Source organism: Orcinus orca, chromosome 16, assembly GCF_937001465.1.
Source record: "Orcinus orca chromosome 16, mOrcOrc1.1, whole genome shotgun sequence".
Taxonomy (NCBI): domain Eukaryota; kingdom Metazoa; phylum Chordata; class Mammalia; order Artiodactyla; family Delphinidae; genus Orcinus; species Orcinus orca.
The window spans coordinates 84,845,572-84,867,168 of record NC_064574.1 but is presented as its reverse complement, the minus strand read 5'-3'; the positions used below and the strand labels follow the sequence as shown (position 1 = coordinate 84,867,168).

Below are 21,597 nucleotides of genomic sequence, written 5' to 3'. Positions count from 1 at the left end.
TCCACCAGACGCGCCATCGGTTTCCAACTGAGCACCTTCCTGACAGGAAAGGATTGCACTGGGGGTGTAGACAGACGGCCTTCCTGCACGTCAGGGGCTCCCGTCAGGGTGGAGACCCTGAGGATCTCAGGAACCAAAAAAATAAGTCCTGAAACTGGCGTGCTTTGCTCCGTGTTCACCTGGGTTTCTCCCTCCCCTGCTGTGTTAGCGTCACAAAAGTCACCTGCAGCATGTTTTTGGCAGGAAGGGGCTGTGCTGTAGGACAGCTGGGGGGCGTGGAGACAGCTCAGCCTGGGGACAGCGGCGCCTGGGGCTCAGCCGCCCGGGACTGGACCAGGGGTGGCGGTGGAGGGAGGCTTTGTCCAGCCCGTGTCGACCCCAGCGCCGTCGTGGGCCCTGGGTTCGGCTGTGCTTGGAGAGGGAAACTTGGGGGACTGGGGCGGCCACGCACAGATGGTCCTAACCCACCACCAGGGTGATGGCTGTGCTCCATTTTGCCTTTCGCGTTTTAATCGTACAACAGTGATTTTGTGATAGAGTCGCCCATGGCAAACACGCAGAAGACATTAACTTTATTTATGTTTTGGATTATTAATGTGGCTGTTAAAATTCCTCCGGTTAGTTTTGATTGAATTGTTTTTTTGTGTGATTCTGTTGTTTAATGGGGCGGTAAATAAGCATTTCTGATAATGAGGCTGAGCGTCTGTCACAGCCACCTGGTGGGGGCTATTAACATTTCCATTAGCGGCAGGGTGGGCAGTGATAATACAGGAGCCACGCGGTTAGAGCAAAATAAATAGTCGGTGTCAGGCTGAGTGGGCGTTAATTACTATTTTATTCTGCACTGGTGGTGGGGAAGCAGGGAGGGGAAGAAGCGGGGGAGGGGCGCCTCAAGGAGGTCATCCTCTCCCCAGGAGGCCTCTCCAGAGAGACTGTGAGCTGGGCGGTCTCCCTCGGGCGCTGACCTCTGACGCGTGGTCCTTTCCATTCATGGCCCTAAATAGACTCGAGTCAAGAGGCAGCGCCCTGGCCGCAGGCAGGGCCGTGGAACGTGAGGGTGCTGGGTTGGCGCCCTGGCCCTGCAGCAATGTCCCCGACAGCTCCATGGAGCTCCCCAGGGTCCAGCCCAGCGTGAAGTTCACTGGGGGAGGAGTCACCCAGGTGGGAGGAAGAAGTAGCTCCTGGGAGGCAGAGGACAGACGGGCCAGAGGGGAGAAATGTCCCCAAAGGTACACGTGCGTCCTCCGCGTCATTCCCAACTTACCCGCGGCTGCCTGCAAGGCCACGAGGCCACGGCCATGGCGCCCTGTCAGTCACCTTTCACCTTTGATCTGCACAGTGTGGCCCTGCTGACACCAACACAGCACCCGGGGGCCCTCGGGGTTGGGAGGGAAGGAGTGGGACCGGGTCCTCCTGGGGGGCGCGGAGCTGTGGCCTCTGTGCTCCGTCCCTGAGAAGGGGCAGCCCCGGGTCTGCAGACATCAGCTCCACCTGGAGCACGGCTTCCTACCCAGGATCCGGGACTCGTGGTGGGAACACAGATGCCTTTCTTTCTTTATTTTTGGCCGCGAGGCCTGTGGGATCGTAGTTCCCTGACCAGGGATCGAACCCAGGCCCTCAGCAGTGAAAGCGCAGAGTCCTAACCACTGGGCCGCCAGGGAGCTCCCATAAATGCCTTTATATTCTCCGAGTTCCACCTGGAACTGAGCATCTCCCTCAGTTATGAATGTGGCGACGTACCAGTGCCGCATCCCTGGGGCCTGGAACTCTCTCAGCAGCAGGGCCCCCGGGTGTGCCCCCGGGTGTGCCCCCGTCCTGGCGAGGTTGGAGGTTGCTGCGCCGTCTCTGCTCATCCCACCTGACCTCAGAGGTGTCGCGCGAGCAGCTCCTAAGCCTGGCTTCAGGGCTCAGTCACAAGCACAAGCACGTGGGTTACCGTGTCACACCTTCGTTTCCAAAGCTCTGCTGTGTCTCGATATAATCGGTTTTCTTTGGGATTCTCCAGGTTTTATTTCATGCATTTAAAGGCGCGGTTCTGAGGAGGGTGTGTGGTCATGCTGGCAGACAAGCTGGGTGGTCCAGGGCAGGGTCTCGGGACTTCTCAGCGGACCCCGCTGCTCTCTCCGCAGCCCCGGCCATGGCTCCGCAGCACGTGCAGGTGAACCCACTCACGGCCAGCCAGCTGGAGGTCACGTGGGAGCCGCCGCCGCCCGAGAGCCAGAACGGAAACATCCAGGGCTACAAGGCAAGGCGCCCTCTCGCCTGGTTTGCCTCTTCCTTCCAGGTCACTTGCGGGCCAGGGTCGGTGGCCTGAATCCCCAGATCTCCCGAGGGCTCTGCTGGGACCCTGGCCGCTTCTGCTTCCCGTCCTGACTCAGGCCGACAGACCCTCGGCCCCCAGCCGGGCGGCTGGAACGGGCTCAGCCTGACCTTGCCTCTGGCCTGGGAGAGCGGAGCCCAGTTCCCCGCGCGACCAGCAGCGCCTCCCGCCCCCTGCACCCCCTCTGGGAGTCTCCACCGCCTTTGCCGACAGTAAAAGGGAAGCCCTCAGGAGAACAGGTTCCCCCCGCGCCAAGCCCTGCCCTGGGTCCGAGTCTCTTGTTCAGATGGTCCAGGATGGGGTCCAAGGATTTGCGTGCTCCTGGGAACCTCACTTTGAGAACCCTTACACTGCACTGTCATGATTCCACGTTCAATATCCCAGAGGGGGGATCCAAGAAAGGCAGCAGCCCGTTGCAGTCCGAGCATCAGGTGATGAACAATGGCACAGAGTTGGTGGGGGCAGGAAGCCCCCGCAGTGTTCCACCTCCAACATCACCCCTGCGTAGGGGGCTCGGACCCCGTGAGGTCAGCTAGAACCGTCCGGAAGTGCAGTCCCTTGAGAGTTCCCCGCCTTCCTCCAGAGTGAGGCTGGGCTGTTGAGCCCACGTCGAGCAGCCATCAGACTCCATGGTAGCCTCCCCTGAAGACTATTGGGCCAATTCAACGTCCCTTTAAAAATGACGTTTGTAGGTGTTTTGTGAAAATAAATACCGTCCTCCACGGCAGGGCACCTGCAGTGATTAATGAGGTAACGGAAAGTCCCCTGAGCCCGGAGCCAAGGTGCTATTTATGTATGTCCAAAACATGTTTCCTAATTTCCTAATGACAGAGACATTGAACCTGGATATTGAGTTCAGGCTAGTAAGGCCTGTTCAAGCAGAGCGTCTCATCTGGCCAGTTCAGAGCAGCAGCTGAACTGCGTCTTGCAGGTGGATACGGCGAGGCTCCCCCGCCAGCTCCACTCCGGCCTGGCCGGGCATGGGGGCGCGGGAGAGCAGGCCCCGGGCCTCGGCTGCCCTGCGCGTGGGCCAGCGGCTCTCACGGCCCGGCCTGTTGTAGGCCCACAGAGCCGAGGTGGATCCGTGGATGGGGGTTGTCTGTGGGTGGCCTGGCTGGCACTGGCTTGGGCAGCGGTTCTCAGCCAGCTGTCTAGGGAAGCAGTTCTGATGACCTTAGTAAACCTTTGGACGCGGGCATCATGTTCGCCCACGGGCGCATTAAAAGCTAGACGAGAAGAAACGGAACCCAGGAGAAACAAGGGCTGCTCCAGCAGGGCTGAGCCCTACGTGGTTCGTCTCCAAGTTATTTTTGGCTGTTTGAATATCCGGAGTATGGGGTCACATTGATCCAAGCCTTCGATCTCAGCCTTAAAGAAAACGTGGGAGCGTAGGGTAGAAGCTGGGGACTTGTTCTACCCACAGGCTGGAGCAGGGGGTAGATTGGTCTCCCTTCTGTCCAGAAGCTTGGGGGAAGGGGCAGGGCCCCCACAGCCAGCCCTGTGAGAGAAAAGGCACTTTCCTGGCAGCCGAAGGAGATGCCACCGAAATGCCACCTCCATCCTCAGGCCCTGTCCACCCTGGCCTGGCCTCAGCCACCCCCGACTCTGCAGAGCACAGCTCGGCCCCCGGGAGCACTCAGGTCCCCTCTGGCTCAGTGGCCACCCACCCCCAGGCTGAGGAACAGAGGGGGCGCCACCCCTTCCCCCCCGCGCTGGCCTCCAGCCTCCGGCTCTTTCTGGCAGATCTACTACTGGGAGGCGGACAGCCGGAACGAGACGGAGAAGATGAGGGTGCTGTTCCTGCCCGAGACCGCGGCGAAGCTGAAGAACCTCACCAGCCACACCCAGTACCTGGTCAGCATCTCGGCCTTCAACGCCGCTGGAGACGGGCCCCGGAGTGAGCCCCGGCAGGGCCGGACCCACCAGGCCGGTAGGAGGACACGGGCTTCCTTCCCACAGCCTGGGGCACCTCCCTGCCCTGGCGCTCTTCCCCGACCCTCCCTCTCCATTCCCTCGGCTCTCCGCTCTGCCCGTCCTGTAAGTCAGATCCCGCGTAGCTGGGAATTTCTGGGTCCGATTCGTGTGGTGTCCCCAGCGCCCAGCCCAGGCCTGCTGCGTGGAGCTGCCCCGTGAACATTCACCAGCGTGAGCAGCGTGGGCAATGGGGGGCCGGGCTTCCATCTGCACAAGGCCTCATCTGTCACCGGCAGGACTTGCTCCAGGCCTCCGGGGAATTCTCTCAGGGTCCAGATCCCGGGGCAGGGGGAGCTCCTTGTATGTTGATGTGCTGAGCCCAGGCCGCAGTGTTGGCCTTCCCGGGCCTCTGGGCCACAGAGTCCCCTGGCAGCAGCTGGCAGGCCGTCTCTCAGACACATGCCCCGCGCAGGTCCTAGGGCGTGGCCGGGCTGCCCTGCCAGGGGTCACACTGCCCGTGACCTCCTCTCCTGATCTGGGGTACGTTCTGAGCCGCTCACTCACTCTCCTGGCGACTCGCAGAGTCCCTAGTGGTTTGGGGCGCTTCCTGAGGCTGACCAGGCTTCCCGAGGGAACGGCGGCTGGGCCCTGGGTCCCGGGAGCTCCGGGGCCTTCTTGAGATGCAGGGAGTGGAAGGCCGGCAGTGTAAGTTAGGGAGCCCGTGGGGCACAGACCCACCGGCTCCGGGCTCCCCAAACCTCTGTGGGTTCAGCCTTCCTGGGAACAGGGGCTCCTGAGAGTCAGGCCCCCTGGGAGATGACCATGACTGCATTGCAGGGCCTGCGTCCTCGGGGCCCGTCCAGCAGCCCGGGAGGAGCTGTCTGTGGACTGTGGGCTCTGAGCGGGAAGGGTATGGGCAGACCTTTGGGGCCGAGGGTAGGAGGTGGAGGCCCTCGGGCGCTGCGGGCCTGGCGGGTCACAGGGCCAAAGGGCCCCCAGGGACGGGGGAGGACGGAAGGGGGGCAAGTGGGGGCCGATTCAGTGGGCATTTCTGAGCACGGAGGGGAACCCAGCTAGGGGGGCGTCAGTGCCCACTGGGGTAGGGGCAGCTCTGGGTGCCAGCACCCACCCGGCCCTCCCACGGGGCCCAGGCAGATGGGAGCCGCGGGCGGGGTCGGCGTCCTCCCCGGCCACACAGCCTGCCTCTGCGTCTGCCAGGAGCTTCTTCCAGCTCAGGGTGGCGCGTGAGCTCCCCCATCTCCAGACCAAGGGGGACAGGGAGATGGCCGGGCGCCCGTGAGATTTCAGATGAGGACCCGTGTGTGGGGATGTCCTCAGAGGCTCTGGGCCCCCCAGGAGGGGAGGGGAGGGGAGGGGAGGGGAGGGGAGAGCCCACCCCCCCACCCCCGCGGAGGAGCAGAACTGGAGCCCGTGGAATCCTCCAGCAGGTGCTAGAAGATGGCGCTGTCTGCACCGCATTTTCTGTTTCCATCCATTATTCGTGTTTATGCCTTTGTCATTGCACCTCTCGGGCTCCTTTGTGTTTAAACACCGCCGTTTTCTCTGCTCTTCTCGGGAGGCTCTGAGTTTCTGATTTTGACCCTGGGAATTCGGAGATGACCAATAAATCTCCTTTTCATCCACGGCACTGAGACTTCACTAAGTTGGAGATTCCATCTAATAAGATCCCTATTCCACGCGGAGGCGTAGACATGTACGTAGACGACGTAAAGGGGCTTTGGTGACGTCCTCTCTGTCCTGTCCTCCAGCTCCCGGGACCCCCAGCTTCCTGGCATTCTCGGAAGTAACCTCCACCACGCTGAACGTTTCGTGGGGGGAGCCCACGGCAGCCAATGGCGTCCTGCAGGGCTACCGAGTGGTGTACGAGCCCTTAGCACCCGTCCAAGGTAAGCCTCCCGGCTGCGTGACACCCACCGTCCACACGGCACGGCGCCGGGAGGGGCGGGTGAACCGACTGAGCGCGTCCGGGGCTCCACACGGCCCCTCCGCAGGGCCCCTGACCCGGCCTCTTTATCACCCAAGACCCGCCTCTCCTGCTGCGCCTGAGATCTCAGCACTCGTCCCACCCTGGGTGCCGCAAGCTGGAGCCACGTGGGCAGCTGGGCCCGGACGCTTCCCTCGGGTGCTCCTCTGGGGCTGCCCTCATTCTTCTGTTTACTCAGCGAGGTTTTTGTTTGTTTTTTGTGTTGGGGGTGGGGGTTTTGGGCCCGTACCTTGCAGGATGTTTCCCCACCGGGGATTGAACCCGGGCCACTGCAGTGGAAGTGCCGTGCCCTAACCACTAGACTGCCGGGGAGCTCCACTCAGCACGTCTTTCTTAAGCGCCTGCTGTGTGCCAGGTGCCATTCAGGGAAGCTGGGATCTGAGCTGACCTGTTCATCGAGATCCTTGCTTTCCTGAGTGCAGTGAGCTGCGCTCCAAGGAGGAGAGAGCAACACACGAACACACACACACACAAACAAGTCTGACAGTGATCAGCGCCACGAGGAGGAGAGTGGGACCGTGTGAGAGCCTCGGGCGTGGAGCGGGGACAGGCGCTGAGGGACAGGAAGGGCCCAGGCGCCCAGCGTCCGAGACGAGACTGGCCCACAGAGGCTCGGTCACGCGGGGCCTGCAGGGAGGGGGCAATGCCAGTCGTCCGGGCGGCCGCAGGGCCAGTGAAATGGGGCCGAGGTGGAGCCAGAGTCACCGGGTCTGAGTTACAGGAGACCGGGATCCGCGGCTGAATCAACCCCCGGCGCCACCAGGGGGGCTGGCAGGGGGCTCCGGGCGGGGACGATGGATGAGAGAGGAGAGGACAGGTGCAGGGGTGGACAGGGCGGGCGGGAAGGAGCTGGGCCGTGACGGCATGGCTCTGTCCCTGCGCCCCTGCTGTAGTTGGTGCCGCCAGCTCTGTGTTGATTTGATCTCTTATCCACTCACCTCTGCCCGCTGCCCCACTCCCGGAGCGCACACTGAGGGCCGAGTGGGCATTCCTCTCTGTCCCCACTGTGTGCCGGGCACTGTGGTGCAGAGAAGGGAGGTGAGGCCCTGGCCATAGACACAGACAGACTGTAGAAATTATGGATTATTTAATGTCTGGGAGGAAAAGATATCACCAACACATCAAATGATATGGGCTCTCCATTTAAAGCCGTGATAAAAGTTTCCTTTTAAAACAAGCACATTCAAGTAAAACAGGGAGTGGATTCGAAGAAGAAAAGTTAAGCCCAGATTTTATTTCATCGAATCCACACCGCCACGGCCTGGGAGGTTCATTGTTATTTTATGAAGTGCTGAGAAAGAAAAAATGCTTCCACTAAACCACGGCCCAGTCCTCTTGAAGCATCAGTTCCGAGCTGCATCCCAAATCAGAGATGTAAAAATGCGAGGGGGAAAAAGCGCGTCTCAGAAAATCGATGAGCTCAGGTAAATAGCAGTAGAGGTGACAGAGGGTCCTTCCTGTCTCTCACGTGAACTTAGGTAAATAACAGCAGAGGCGACGTGTGGAAACGGTTTGTAGAACAGCCGAGAGGCTGGGGACCAGCACCGATACAGCGCGCTCTGCTGTGTCTTTCCAGGACCCAGCGCCTGTCTGGGGACAGGTGGCCTGGGCGTGGCTTGGGTCAAGGTCCAGAAGGAGACGGGCCACGTTCCCGCCCGTTAGGTAAGGAGGGAGGGCCAAGAATTGCTGGAGACTTCCATTTTGCTCACCGGCGTTCCCTGCACACGCACGCGCGCGCACAGATTCCACGAGCCCAGGTCCCAAACACCTTTTCAAGGATATTAACCCACTAGTGCCGTTCAGATGAGAAAGGGTTGCCGAGAACGGTGCCTGACTGGCCTCCGCCTCCGTCCTCACCCCAGGCCGTGAGTGAGGTTTCCCACGCTTCCTCCGGCAAGTGACTGAGTGCTGAGCAGAGCGTCTGTGTGGGGGGGTTTGCACAGCCTTTCCAGAAACTCCACGGCCCACAGCTGTCTCCTTGGCCTCCCGGCGAGGCCACCGCCCGGCCGGATTCCGCAGCGGGGCCTGGCTGTGCCCCCCGTTACCCTCCCCTGCACGGTCAGGCGCTAGAATTGCTGCAGAGCTTCCCCACGCCTGCCCCCCGCCCCCGCCTCATCGCCGGGGGCACGGCAGCAGCTCCGGTTCCCGGTGTCCTCGGGGCTGCTTGTTTGTTTCATGTTGTTTGGACACTCAGGTTCGCCACGAGCAGCTCACAGGGTTCTCCCGGTGCCCCCGTCAACGCGACCCCACCGAGCACGGCGACCGGTAGGCGCTGCCCTCCGGCACTGGCTACACAGCGGGCCGCACCCACCGCTCTCGTGCGCTCTCTCCTCATGCTCAGCACAGCCCTGCGGGGCGCGCCGCATCTGTCCTCACGCCACAGACAAAGCGGGCGGGCTGGGCTTCCCTGGGGGCGCAGTGGTTGAGAGTCCGCCTGCCGAGGCAGGGGACACGGGCTCGTGCCCCGGTCCGGGAAGATCCCACGTGCCGCGGAGCGGCTGGGCCCATGAGCCATGGCCGCTGAGCCTGCGCGTCCGGAGCCTGTGCTCCGCAACGGGAGAGGCCCGCGTACCGCAAAAAAAAAAAAAAAAAAGCAGTCGGGCTTCGGGACCTTAAGACGTTGTCCGCGGCCTACCATTGGGGAACGGGGGGAGAGGAGGGATTCGAACCCAGGCGGGCAGGTTCAAGAGCCGAGGTCTTATCTGTCACGTGATGGGGAACGTCCGGAGCTTGTGTCTCTGACCGTAAACGTGATGCTGAGCGGCAGAGACGGAGCCCGAGGGGCAGTCAGGAAATCATCTTGCTTTCCGGCCGCGGGTGGGGCTTGCCGTTCCCTGGAGTGACAACAGGTGGAGTCACTTCGGTCACAGCCGTCTTCGCCTCGTTTCACAAGTAGCGAGACGCCCGCCGTCCGCAGCAGCGTCCCTTGTCTGTGGGGAGGCCCGCTGCTCTCAGCCTGGGTCTCCGGCCAGTGTACCTGCCCTGCCATCGGAGCAGGGACGGGGGCTCAGCCCTGCGCTCACTCAGCCGCCGCCCCGGCTCCTGCGCCCTCAGCAGCAAACTGTCCAGACGCCAGGCTCTGGCTGTGCACGTCCCAGACCCACTGACGCCTGCTTGCCTGTCGAGTGGCCGGTCCAGGGCTGGGGCTACCCCATGTGACGGTGACGGTGACGGGAAGCGTCCAGTCCCTCCTGAGGCGTCTCAGGGCTGCCTCTAGCACCAGGGCGGCACCAAGCCGGGCCTACAACCGCAGGCCACCCTGCCCCCCGACAGCTCGGGCCCTGCTCCCGCTGGAGTGAGGCTGGCCACAGGCCTCGAGCCTCCCTCGGCCTCCGTGGCAACCAGCAAACACCCCTTCCCCAGGAGCAGAGCTCACCGACCCACTGCCCTGGTGCCGCCCTGGTGACCCTGTGACCTTCCCGAAGTGCCCCGCTCACCGCCAACCCGGCATCACGTCCCAGGATCCCACCGCGAGCCCGCCTGGACCACGGCCTCAGCCAGAACCCCTGACTTAGCCAGATGTACACTAGTCCTGGGCCCTTCCGGCGGCCACGGCTGGCAGCCAGAGAGGAGCACGGCCCGGCCGAAGTGGGGCCGTAAGGAGGCCGTCACCGGGGCGTGGGCAGCGGCTGCTGGTGGCGGTCCTCCTGCTGGTGGGTGTCGTGGGTCGAGCACAGAAAGGCCCCAGATCAAGCCCCATTGCGTTCCTCCGGACTCAGCTGCATGACTCGCAGTGGCCACTGGAGCAGTAACCGCCGTGGGGCGGGCGGAGGCGTGGAGAGCATTTGCACGCGGGAGGCACCGTGTCCTCTCGTGGACACGCCTGAGCCGGCCCTCGGGGAGATGCTGGGGACGTGACCTATCCGTCCTCTTGCCTTGGCGGACAGCCGGCCACCTGCCGGGCACGTGAGGACCAGCTGCACGCAGGAGCCCGGCCGCGATCGGCCACGCCAGCTGCCTCCCAAGGCCTGACCAGCAGGATGGCGAGCTGAGCTCCACGGTGGCCGCCATAAGCCCTGGGTGGCGAGCTGAGCTCCGCGGTGGCCGCCATAAGCCCTGGGTGCTGGGGCAGCGTGGCCACCGCGGAGCGGGAGAGCTGCAGCCGGGGACGCAGGTGGATTGCAGCGCCCGGAGCTTGACGTGCTTTCGAACAGTCACTGCAGGGTCTGGGATCCGGCCCTCCTGACACTGCTGTGAGGTGGGCACTGCCCACTCAGGACCGACGGGAAACGGAGGCCTGCAGAGGTCCAGTGTGTCGCCCGGCGTCTCATGGGGAAGAAGTAACAGGCCTGGGACAGGCTCCAGATCCAGGGGCGTCCGCACTCCCCGTCCCTCTGGCCGACCCTGCGAGTTTCAGAGGGAACCCGCCCTCGGCCGATCGTGGAGCAGCGGCGCTCGCCCTGGGCGCCTCTGCCGGGGCTCTTTGGGGCGTTCTCACCTAAGACCGCGCCGTTGCCTAGCTGAGCAGGCCCGACACCGTGGACAGAGTCGTGGGCGAGAACAGAGAGGCTGAACGCCAGGCCGTGGCTGTGAAAGCACCGCACAGCTTCCCGGACCCGCTGAGGGCAGGCTGCCCGGCACCTCGGGCCTCGGTCCAGCCCTGGCTGCCCTGCGTCCCCACACCTGGGCCCATCCCTCCCCAGCGGCCCCCAGTGCCCCGATGCTATGTCTCCTCCCCTCAGGGCGGCTGGCTGACCTGATGGGTGCGCAGGCCTCTTGGAGGGCGTCTCCTGGAGAAGCCTGGCCCTCACCCCCTTCGCGGTTGGATCTGGGATTTAGGCAGGGAACCGTGAAAGTAGGAAGCGGGACTCCGGACCATTTCGGTACTCTCATATGCCTCAGAGGACCCGTGCAGCTCCTAGAGATATGGCTGCAAACGTAGGGAGAAGCTCGAGCATCTTTATATGAACTCTCTGTGGTAACGCCGCTTCCCTTGTGAAGATCACCGAGGATATGATATTTATGTTGATATGCACATGCACAAGTTTGTGGTAAAGACAGTAAAAAGCAGTTGTAAAACAGTGACCTCTGCCTGGGGTGACCCTTCTTCATGCCCCCTCCCTCAGGCCCGGGCAGCGTCTGGAGGGACACCTGCAGACCCTGGTCGGGCAGCCTGCAGCCCAGGCCCCGGGAACAGGGGCGTTGATGTGGTACTGCAGTGCTGTGGACCCCGGGTCCCTCCACCAGGAAAGTAGGCCTGGCTGCGTGGAGAGCCCCCAGGCCCTCGGAACACTGAGCCGTGTTCTTGGGACTCTGATTCCATAGAAGAGCTATTTTTATGTTTTCTTACGTGTTTGAAATGGAAGTATTTCAGGCGACTGCACCCTGAGGTTTGGAGTGCAGGGCATGGTTTTAAAGTTGACTGAATAAATAAGACGCTGATGTGGTTGGGATGGGGGAGGGGGAGGGGGAGGGAAGCAGACCAGCTCCACCTCTTGGCGGGACAGAGTTCACAAGATCTGTGCACAGGGTTGGTTTTGCTCTGAGGAGAAGGAGGGCATTTTTTAACAAAAGAAGGGGCTGCTCTCCAGGAAAACTATATCTGGCAGGATCCCGCGTGTGTTCACTGGTGACAGTCAACCATGGGTGTGGACTCATCCCTGAAACCCCGTTCTGGAGCGATGCAGCTGAGGGGCGGCCTCTCTGTGCAGAAGTGGCCCTGCTTCTCTACCGAAAAGCTCCAATCACACAAGAGCAGCCCAAATTGCTCCAAAACAACTTGGAAGAGAATCATGTCGCTGAACAAATGTTTCATAAAAGGCGCAATATGAAGACAGTAAGCCAACTAGAAGGGCTTCTGGAGGCCTGTAGGATCAGAGGAATTTGCTTTGATGACTCTGAAAGCTGGACCCACTTTGTAGCGAGGACGCACGTTGTTGGGCTCTTCTGAGATCAAGGCCACCCTAAGATTCAAGGTGCAGATAACACCGGCCGGTCGCAGCAAGGGCAGGTGGCCCCTTGTTCTTGGGAAGCACGGCTGTTCTCTGTGTACGGGACACGGTGGCGCAGACGCCGGACCCAGGACAGCAGGCCCCCAGCGCGGCTCTTCTGCACGACCTCTGCTGACTCACAAGTCCTGGAATTGCCCCAGCCTGACACCCTCCTCCAAGAGGTGTCCGACAGACATCGGTGTGTTGAAGGCTCTGAGAAGTCCCGCAGTCTAGAACTTATGTAGCTTTTTTTGTTTGAATGCTTCATTTTCAGACTTGTTTTACCAAAGAACCCTATTTTCCCTTCTGGAAAATGCTGCGTTTGTGTACTTTTCAGTTTGTATCCCCCTGCCAAAGTGTCCAACCTCTATTTTCTAATTAAACCTAGTACAGCCAGCATCACATCGGCTCGGTGTCTGTGTGTGAGGGAAGCGTCTCTGTGCTGGCACAGGCCTGTGGGGCTGCGTCACTACCACTCTCTGTGGTGACAGGTTCGTCATGTTTCAGGGTCTGTGGATGAAGTTGTCATGCGTTGACAAAGCCTTTAGGCCGCAGAGTGGACCCCGTGGGGGGGCCGCCTGCAGCCCACACAGAGCCTTCCTCCATCTTCCTCCTCCACGTTCTGTCCCCCGACTAAGTTGGGAAGCCCGAGGTCGCCTCCGACGTGACACAGGGCTTTGTGCAGCTAGCTCCAGCCAAGTGGGGAGGGACCCTCCAGACGTCGGGGGCCTGCCTCCACCCTGGTGCCTGTCGCTGGGGTTCTCTCCCCCGCCCCAACGTGGCCAGTGAGCCGGGGCCTCCTCCCGCGTGCTGTGAGGGTGGTTCTTCCCCGTGTCAGCACCCACTTACACGCTTAGACTCTAACGGCACTTATGTGTGCTGGAAATCGGCCCTTGCCACCACTTCCAGTCCCGGTGGTAAGAAACGCTTCCTCAGCAAACCTCGCGGCCTCCTGGCTATTAGAGCTGAAGAGGCGGTGCTCAGGGCCCCTCTCGCCCTTCCCTGCGGCTCTAGGGGTGAGCAAGGTGGTGACGGTGGACGTGAAGGGGAACTGGCAGCGCTGGCTGAAGGTGCGCGACCTCACCAAGGGGGTGACCTACTTCTTCCGAGTGCAAGCGCGGACCATCGCCTACGGGCCCGAGCTGCGGGCCAGCGTCACGGCCGGGCCAGCCGAGGGTGAGTATCGGGCCTCCTTCGTCCGGTCAGGGCTTGGTCTGCACTCCCGACGAGCTGTGCTGGACGCTCAGAGCTGGCGTCAGCTCAGGACTCTTTTGGCCCCGCCTTCCAAGGCATGTGTTAACTGAACGTCTGCACGCGGACGCGTTCAGTGTGGGCGAGCGAGTTCTTAGGTGTTGAGCGTGTCCAGTTTGTATTTGTCTTCTGGAAAAAAAGCGAAAAGAAGTGCATTCGATTTTTGAAATAAGATACATAAGAAAAATTTGAAGTTTTCCTGGCATGAAGAGGAACCGCGTGGTTCCCGCTGCACAAATGCCCTTGGCCTCTGTTTAAGTGCTTTGGAGGAGGGGGCAGTGGATCGAGAGGACACCTCCACGGCTCAGCTCTCTTGATGCTCTGATGGACCCTGTGAGGCCAGTGTCAGCCCCACCCCGACTTTCAAGATGAGGGACCGGGACTGACCCAGGGTGAGCCCCGCCTGGAGACCTAGCAGCAGAGCTGGCCCCTCTGCAGGCCCAGGAGTCCCGGGCCAAAGCCCACCCGCTCTTTTCTCCTCTGTCCACAGGTTCCCCAGGCTCCCCTCGAGACGTCTCGGTCACCAGATCCGCCTCTGAGCTCACCCTGCAGTGGACGGAGGGCCGCGCGGGCAGGACGCCCACCACGGGCTACGTCATCGAGGCCAGGCCCTCAGGTAGGGCGGGCGAAACCTCGAAACGGTGTCTCCGCATCTGTAAAAGAGGGGACGTCAGAGCTTGGGGCCTCCCCGGCCCAGCATCTCCCTGATGACGTGGAGACGGAGGGCATTGACTTGAAATGAGAGGTGCCCTCTCACTCCCCCACCCCCGTTGTATTTTTAAATATTTATTATTTATTTATTTTGGCTGCGCTGGGTCTCCGATGCGGCACACGGGATCTTTGTTGCGGCCTGCGGACTCTTAGTTGCGGCCTGCGGGGTCTAGTTCCCTGACCAGGGATGGAACCCCATTGGGAGTGCGGAGCCCTACCCACTGGACCACCGGGGAAGCCCCCACCCCCCCATTGTCATAACCACGGCTGCGCTAGCGACCTCACGGGCATCAGACCCATGGTGTTCCGGCCACGTTACCTAGGCTTGGGGGGAGGATGATTGTCACTCAGATACACGTGCGTGAGAACTTAGGGTCACTGAAGGATGTTCTCAGCTCAGCGGTAAGACCCACGAGTGTTTTCAGAGGCTCCGCTCGAGATCTCGGTGGAGAGTGTCCTGCTCATTTCAGATCGTCATGAACCTTCCTGTTAGTAGTGAAACCCACACGTCATCCGCGGGGAGCGAGGTTGAGATCTGCCCCAACCCCATCCACCCTAAGAGGTTTCCGCCTTCTCTCTGTTCAAGTAATACCTAAGGGCAGACACCACTGGAAAGTGAGGGATGGTTTGAATCGGATGTTACGGCTGGAGCTGGGGGGGTATCACCCTCGCAGGAGCCCCGGGCACGTTCATCGCGACCTTCAGACGGCCGTACGGCTCAGCAGGAACATCCGAGCGTGAAAATACACGGCGTGCCAGGGACGCACTTGGAAAGTGATCGCCAGGCCCCGCCTCCAGATGGACTAAGCGCTGCGAGCACTTAGTGTGATGTTTAAAGAAGCTATTAGACCAAGAGGGAAGAGCCCCAAAGTCGCAGACGTCACAGGCATCCCTCCTCGCCACCAAATGGCTTTTGAAAGATTACTGGTTAGAAGTGACTTCTAGAAACTTCTAAGGAGAAACCTAGTACATAAAACCAAAACAGTTTCTACGTAAAGGCGATGTGAATACTTCTTTGGCTCAAGAATGCCCATGTTCAGCCCCCGGGCCTGGGGGATCCCGACAGTTTCTGATAAGCAGGGCATCTGGCCTTTTCTGGAAATGGAGGGTCCCAAAGCCGTGATGGGGCTGGACTCGCCAGAGGCCTCTGTGGTCACTTGTTCCCCCCGTACCTCTGAAAGCAGTGGACCCAGAAGAGCCAGCCAGCTCTCTGCTAGCGACATCTGACCCGGGGCACTTTCGGAGATCAACAAGTGCCGCGGGCTTCCCTGGTGGCGCAGTGGTTGAGAGTCCGCCTGCCGATGCAGGGGACGCGGGTTCGTGCCCCGGTCCGGGAAGATCCCACATGCCGCGGAGCGGCTGGGCCCGTGAGCCACGGCCGCTGAGCCTGCGCGTCCGGAGCCTGTGCTCCGCAACGGGAGAGGCCACAGCAGTGAGAGGCCCGCGTACCGCAAAAAAAAACAAACAAAAAAACCCAAATGCCGTGGCTGAAAGGCCCTGTGAGGTCTGTGCCCAGACTGAGGCAGTGGAGGCTGCACTGGCCTCAGGAGGCAAAGCCGCTGGCTCCCCAAATCCAAGGAGAGCGTTTGTTGCAAAGGTTGCCTTGCTCGGGTCCACGAAGGGGCTCCATCAGCTTCGACGGGAAAAAATACGTGTTTATCTTCACTAGCCCTCTAACTGAAATTTAGCTTTCCTTCACTTATAAACACGTGTTAGTTTGCTCGGCTACTGTAACCGAGTACCAAACACTGGGTGGCTTAGATCATAGAAACGTGTTCTCTCTCAGGTCTGGAGGCTGGAACCCCAGGTCGAGGTGTCGGCACGGTTGGTTCCCTCTGGGGGCCATCGGGGAGGATCTGGTCCAGGCCTCTCCCCTGGCTTCTGGTGTGTCGCTAACAACCTTTGCGGGTCCTTGGCCTGTAGCAGAACTCAGCCAGACCCCTACCTTCCTCTTCACGTGGCCTCCTCCCTGTGTTCCTGCGTCCAAACTTCCCCCTTTTAGAAGAACCCCAGTCATACTGGATTAGGGCCCACCGTCATGACTTCATCTTAACTAATTATGTCTGCAGAGACCCTATTTCCAAATAAGGTCGCATTCTGATATACTAAGGATTAGGCCTTGAAGGTTTGAATGATGAGGGGACCCAGTTCAACCCATAACCGTAGGTGAGAACCCACGTAAGTAATTGCAGTACCTGTGAAACCACCAGCAGTAGAAATCACAGCTACGTTCACGTCACGTGCCAGGTGTGCAGAGATTTCCCAAGATCGTTCATACTCACCACGGCGTTGACATTACGGTCGTCTGCAGACCCTGCTAGACCTTCTTATCGAAAGCGTTCGTGAAGAAGCGAAGACTTCTGAGTTCCCTGGGATGAGGGTGTCACCTCAATGCACGTCTCTCCTCCACATCTTCCAAAGACCACGTAGCTTAACAAGGGTGCCAAGAAAACCCACGTGATCCAGACCTTCCGCGTTAACCGGGAGACGGACATGACTGTGAACCTGCGGTTACTGCCAGGCATTTAGGAGCACCACCAATGTAACTGGTTTCCTTTTCAGTTTTATTTTATGCATGAAAACCATTCTGAGACGGGGTCCTTCAGAGTCAGCAGGTTGGCAGAGGGTCCACGGCACCAAGAAGAGGTTAGGAAGCCTTGCTCTAGAGGACATGCACCCAAGACTCCCGCCGAGTCGTTTCCTTCTACCTGAAAGCTTGTCTCCCCGACAAGAGTTAAGGATCCCAGTGGACACGTGGCTGCAAAAGGGCCACACGAGGCACCCTTGAGGCGATGGAAACGCTGTGGATCAGTGTTACCGACCAGGGTTCTCGGCCTCCTTCCTCAATAGAAATGGATCAGAGGCCAGACAGGAAATTCAGGCAAGGCTTTACTGAGGCCCCTGCTGCAGCAGGGGGCGCTCGAGAGCAAGCAACAGCCTCCCTTGCTTCACGCCCTGACAGGGGGCGGGGCAGGGGGTGGAGAGAGCGTGTTCCTCGCATGGGGTGAGGGTAGGGGTGTATCCAGGAGTCGGGCCAGAGGGGAGACTTAGGTGTTTTGCCCACCTCTTGGGTGGTGTAGTGTGCAGGGGGCGTGCTCAGTACCTTGCTTTTGCTCCCAACCCCCTGCTTTTGCTCCAGTCTCTTCAAAAGTGGCAGTTGGGTTTTTGGGTCTCTGTATCTTTGGGGTCCAGAATTTGTCCCAACTGGGCATGCACGTAGTTATTTTTAGTCTCATACAGTTTCTTTGGTTTTTGTTTCTCGAGGAGAGACGTGTCCAGGTGCAAGCATTGCAGCAAAGGGTCCCATCAGGACTGTGTCAGCATCAGTTTCCCGGTTGCGCTGTACTGTAGTTTCCCTTGCGGGGGGACGGGGGGTTGGAACACTGGATAAAGGACACAATGGGGTGCCTGTGCTATTTCCCACAGCTGCGTGGGAATCCACAATTATCTCAAAAGAAAAAGCTGAGCTTAAATTTTTTTTTAAATCTCCACGGATGGGCTCCTCACCCTGGTCAGTCAGGTGCACCGTCTCTCTGAAACGAGCACCTTCATGTCAGCGATCGGCCTGCGGGGAACGGAGCCCCCCACCAGCCAGACGCAGGCGCGTGGGAATCCTAGCCCTAGTGAGCACTCGGGCCGCCCCGGGGTTGGAGGGTGCGTTCTCAGGCTCCCTGGGGAGCTGGTTCATTTCCCCTTGTGCTGCCCCTGCTCATCTGTCTGCTGCGATGAAGGAAACGGGGTGCTTGGTGGTTACAAGCGCAGCTTCTGGGAGTCTGGAAGGTGGTGCAGCACTAACGGGGTGGCGCCCCACACCCGAGGGCCTCGCCCAGACACGAGCCTCCTGCCGGCAGCTGGCGGTCTGACTCCCCGGGTCACTACCAGAAGGTGGAAGCTGACCCACAGGGACCAAGACGTGCCAGGAAGCTGACCCGGAGGACGCTGTCGTTTCCAGCGAGCCCCGAGGGTCCTGCTTCACCTTCTCAACATTGGAGAGCAGGTTGCCAGCGATTTCGACTGGGCCAGAGCAGGCCGCCGGCCTCACCGTCCAGCCGCTGAAAGTTGAGAGAGATGCCCTCCCCCCTTAACGGAGGCCTGCAGCTGCCTGGAGTCAGACGAAATGCATTTACGGATTGTCAATATTTAAACACCTTGCCAGTACCTTGGGCTTTGGATCTCAGCTGTCATCTATTACAGGCCTCATTACACGGAACAGTAATGCTGCATCATCTCACTCTCTCCCCGAGGCTCTTTGGCGAGACACCCTCTCCGGGCAGGGCAGTGGTGTCTGAACGGAGCTTGGTAGTGGTGTTGGGCCCTGGGAGGGGTGGTTTTTAATAGGGGGCCACCCGGGTTCCCGTCACCACGGGTGTCTGGAAAGACTGAGCCCCTTTGTTGGGTGGCCCTGGGGGCCCCAGGCTGCCTGCCATCTCCCCACCAGGCCTCATCTGCATCTTGCCCTTGGAAGGCATGGAGCTCATCCGCTTGGCTGGCACGGGGACGGTGGCCAGCAGGCTCCAGCGGCCCGGGCAGGTGGCCCTGCAGCCTTGTGCCTCTTCACTTGAACCCCTGCAAATTCTGCTGATGCCCTAACGTGAAAACACCGCATTGAACGGCAGCTGGTGAAATGCACATCGGACTAGGACACACACCCCCGTCACTCCTGGAGAAGGGCAGTCAGCGAGTGTGGACGCGGCCCCGGACGCCACAGGACAGCCTTGCCGAAGGTTCATTTCTCCGGTTGGGGGAAGATTTCCTCCCAGTTGGAGTTGCTAAGCTCCCAGGAAGGCAGTGGAAAGTATGCAGCGGGCATATGCAGATGATCTATTTACACAAATTGTCCCGAGGCATTTTACTGTATAGATCAGGAAACCTAATTTACATATTTACACAATAGACCAGAATGGCGCTAAAGGAACTATAAGTATACTCTCCTCTCCACAGCAGCCGTGAAATACATATTTAGGATGTGCCCAACGCGGGGCAGACATTGCGTTGCTTTTTCCACGAGTGATGTGTTGAGCCCAGAGAGGAGAGGGGGTTACTGTCCCCCTGTCCCCGTGGGCCCCTCCCTGCCCACTTGCGGTCCTCCTGGGGGCCCCCCAGGCCCCTCCCCACTCACTCTGTCCGCTGCTGACCTTTGCCTGCGGGACTTTTCAACTGAACAAAGAAAAACAATCAGTGCTTTTCAGAAGGTTTAAAATCCACGGAAGTTGCCAAGTCAGCGCCTCAGCCCAAGGGCTGCAGCTGCAGTTCTGACTCTGTCACTGGCCTGTGTTGACTTCTTCTCTCCTGCATGACCCCAAGTTGACAGCCTGTCCGGCTCTGCAGCCGTTTCTCTCCGGGCTGGGTCCTGGTCCCAGGCCATCCTTTGCGTTCATCTCATTGGTGTCCTGCCTTCAACAAGGACCGGATAACATACAATTATTTTATCATCAGATGTATTTAGCCTCGGGTGTACGCCCCACCTGTTTCAGCTCAATTTCCGACCCAGCCCAGTTACACCAAGAGAAATGGCAGCGTTTAAGACATAAGCAGCTCCCAGGCTCAGAGCTGCAAGCCGACGTCACGGCGCTGGTTATGAGTTTAGTGGAACCAGAACCCTTGGGCCGTGAATGACAGTTTCACTCAGCGTGGAGACCCTGCTGGGTCGTCCACGAGGTCAAACGTCTTTCTTGGCACCTGCCTTGAAACCTGCCATAGACACATGCTTCTGGGCGTCGGCAGGGTAAGTGGAGCGTGGACCCTGGGATTCGGGAGGGCGGTGTCCCTGCTCCCCGGTGACGAGGGCACGGCCGGGAGCAGATGTGCCTGGGCGGCAAGGTGCTGGCCCCGCAGGAGAGAAGCTGCCTTGCGCCAAGCGCCGGAAACAAGTGCGGTCGGGGCAGTGACCCGCGTGGACTGGAACCACTTGCTCTCCTCGAGGATGTTCAGTATTAGCTGTTCTCCTTCTTTAGTAAACAAATACTGCCACAGGGCAGCCAGGACCCAGAGCTTATATCTTTAAAGGAAAAGCAGCCGGTGGGACGCACGTGCGTGTGTGGACCCTCACGCAGCTTTCCTTCCGAGCCCGGCAGGGATGGAGGTGTGTGACCGGAGTGCGGCCTATCGAGCAGCATTCTGCCACGTGTATTTCTCCACGGTTCCCCCACCTTCATACCTCGAGGTGGCGTTTCCCCAGCAGTGTCACAGTAAGGAGAGGCCGAGAAGGTGCTGGGAGTCCAAGAAGGGGAACCGAGCCCAGCAAGATGCCACGGACCCCCCGCCACAGACATCAAGAGGCCCTGGCCTGAAGGTCGACGTGACTCCCAGGAAGGTCAAAGTCCGGGCACCGCCCGCAGGGCTGATCCTCAGGCCTCTGGCATCGGCCATCCAGGGATGTGGCTTTGGGAAACACGAGCGACTGCTCTCCTCGGGCCAATCACGAGTTCCCCACACGAGGGTGATGTAGGGGTAGGAGTGCCCCCAGTGGGGAGGGAAAGCAGGCTGGGGTCTGCTGAGCACCCGGCGGGGTGAGCTCGCCTGGAGTCTGACAGCCGGCTGAACGCATCCCCAGAAAAGCACAAGGGCCCGCACTCCCCTCAGGTATTGATTGAGAATGTAAGTCTAGGACCGGGGATTACCCTGGTGCGTGGAAAATCAGTTGCGCAAATCTCATTATGCTTAATAGTTCTGTAATGTTATTTCTCCCCCTAATTTGTAGACATGCTTTTCTCCATCATTGATTTATTGAGATATTTAACAACATAATACAAGCGAGGGAAACAATGCACAGTGGAGAGACAGAGCGGAGGCGTCGGCAGCCGCCGGGGTTTTCTGCCTGCCGTGATCGCGGTGTGAATGTTAGTGTGGATAGATAGCCCAGGGGATCACAAGTGCAGCCTAAAACGCTGAGGGTGCTCATTTTGGAAAGGCAGAATTAAGCAGAATAAAAGTGCGAGCTTCCTTCCGCAGGAAGTTCTCTTGGCGTGACTCCGCCCCTCGCAGCGTTTTTCAGTGTAAAGTAAATCGTGTGTTGCGATTCTGTATCAATATTTTTAAATGTTTTTATGAAAAATGCACATAATTCCTGGAGCTATGACAGAGCGCTTAAAATAAAATGTGGACTTTAGGTGACAGTAGAGGCAGGGGAAGTAATTCTTTTTCCGCAGTAGCAGGAAAGCATTACAGAAACAGTCGTGTGAGAGCCATCCAGAGAGCCCACTGCAGCAGTGTTCAGGCCTGCTGCAGATGGTCTGGGAATGCCTTTCACACTCTTAAGTAAGTCCCTTAATTTCAATGGCTTTAAGCAGTATCCAGTTTCCAAGAGTCTGTATTTTTTCTTCAGTCTCTTTCACAGCATAAAATGATCTGTCTTTTTAGAGGGAAAACATTGCACAGTTTATTCAATGCTTAAAGCCCTTGGCACAGTGAATTGCTCATAGTAAGTGCTAAATTAAATGGTGGTGGTTATTATTTACTGAAAGCTT

At 59.5% G+C, this 21,597-nt stretch overlaps 1 protein-coding gene across 1 annotated transcript in view; it reads left to right on the top strand.

Annotated features, from left to right (window-relative positions):
- SDK1 (sidekick cell adhesion molecule 1) overlaps window positions 1-21,597 on the top strand; it is an 826,099-nt gene that overhangs the window by 777,273 nt on the left and 27,229 nt on the right. Inside the window, exons 36-40 of the mRNA XM_049699672.1 lie at window positions 2,130-2,245; window positions 4,064-4,250; window positions 6,004-6,141; window positions 13,184-13,345; window positions 13,911-14,036. Of these exons, the coding sequence (XP_049555629.1) occupies window positions 2,130-2,245; window positions 4,064-4,250; window positions 6,004-6,141; window positions 13,184-13,345; window positions 13,911-14,036 (729 nt within the window). The remainder of the gene's footprint in view (window positions 1-2,129; window positions 2,246-4,063; window positions 4,251-6,003; window positions 6,142-13,183; window positions 13,346-13,910; window positions 14,037-21,597) is intronic.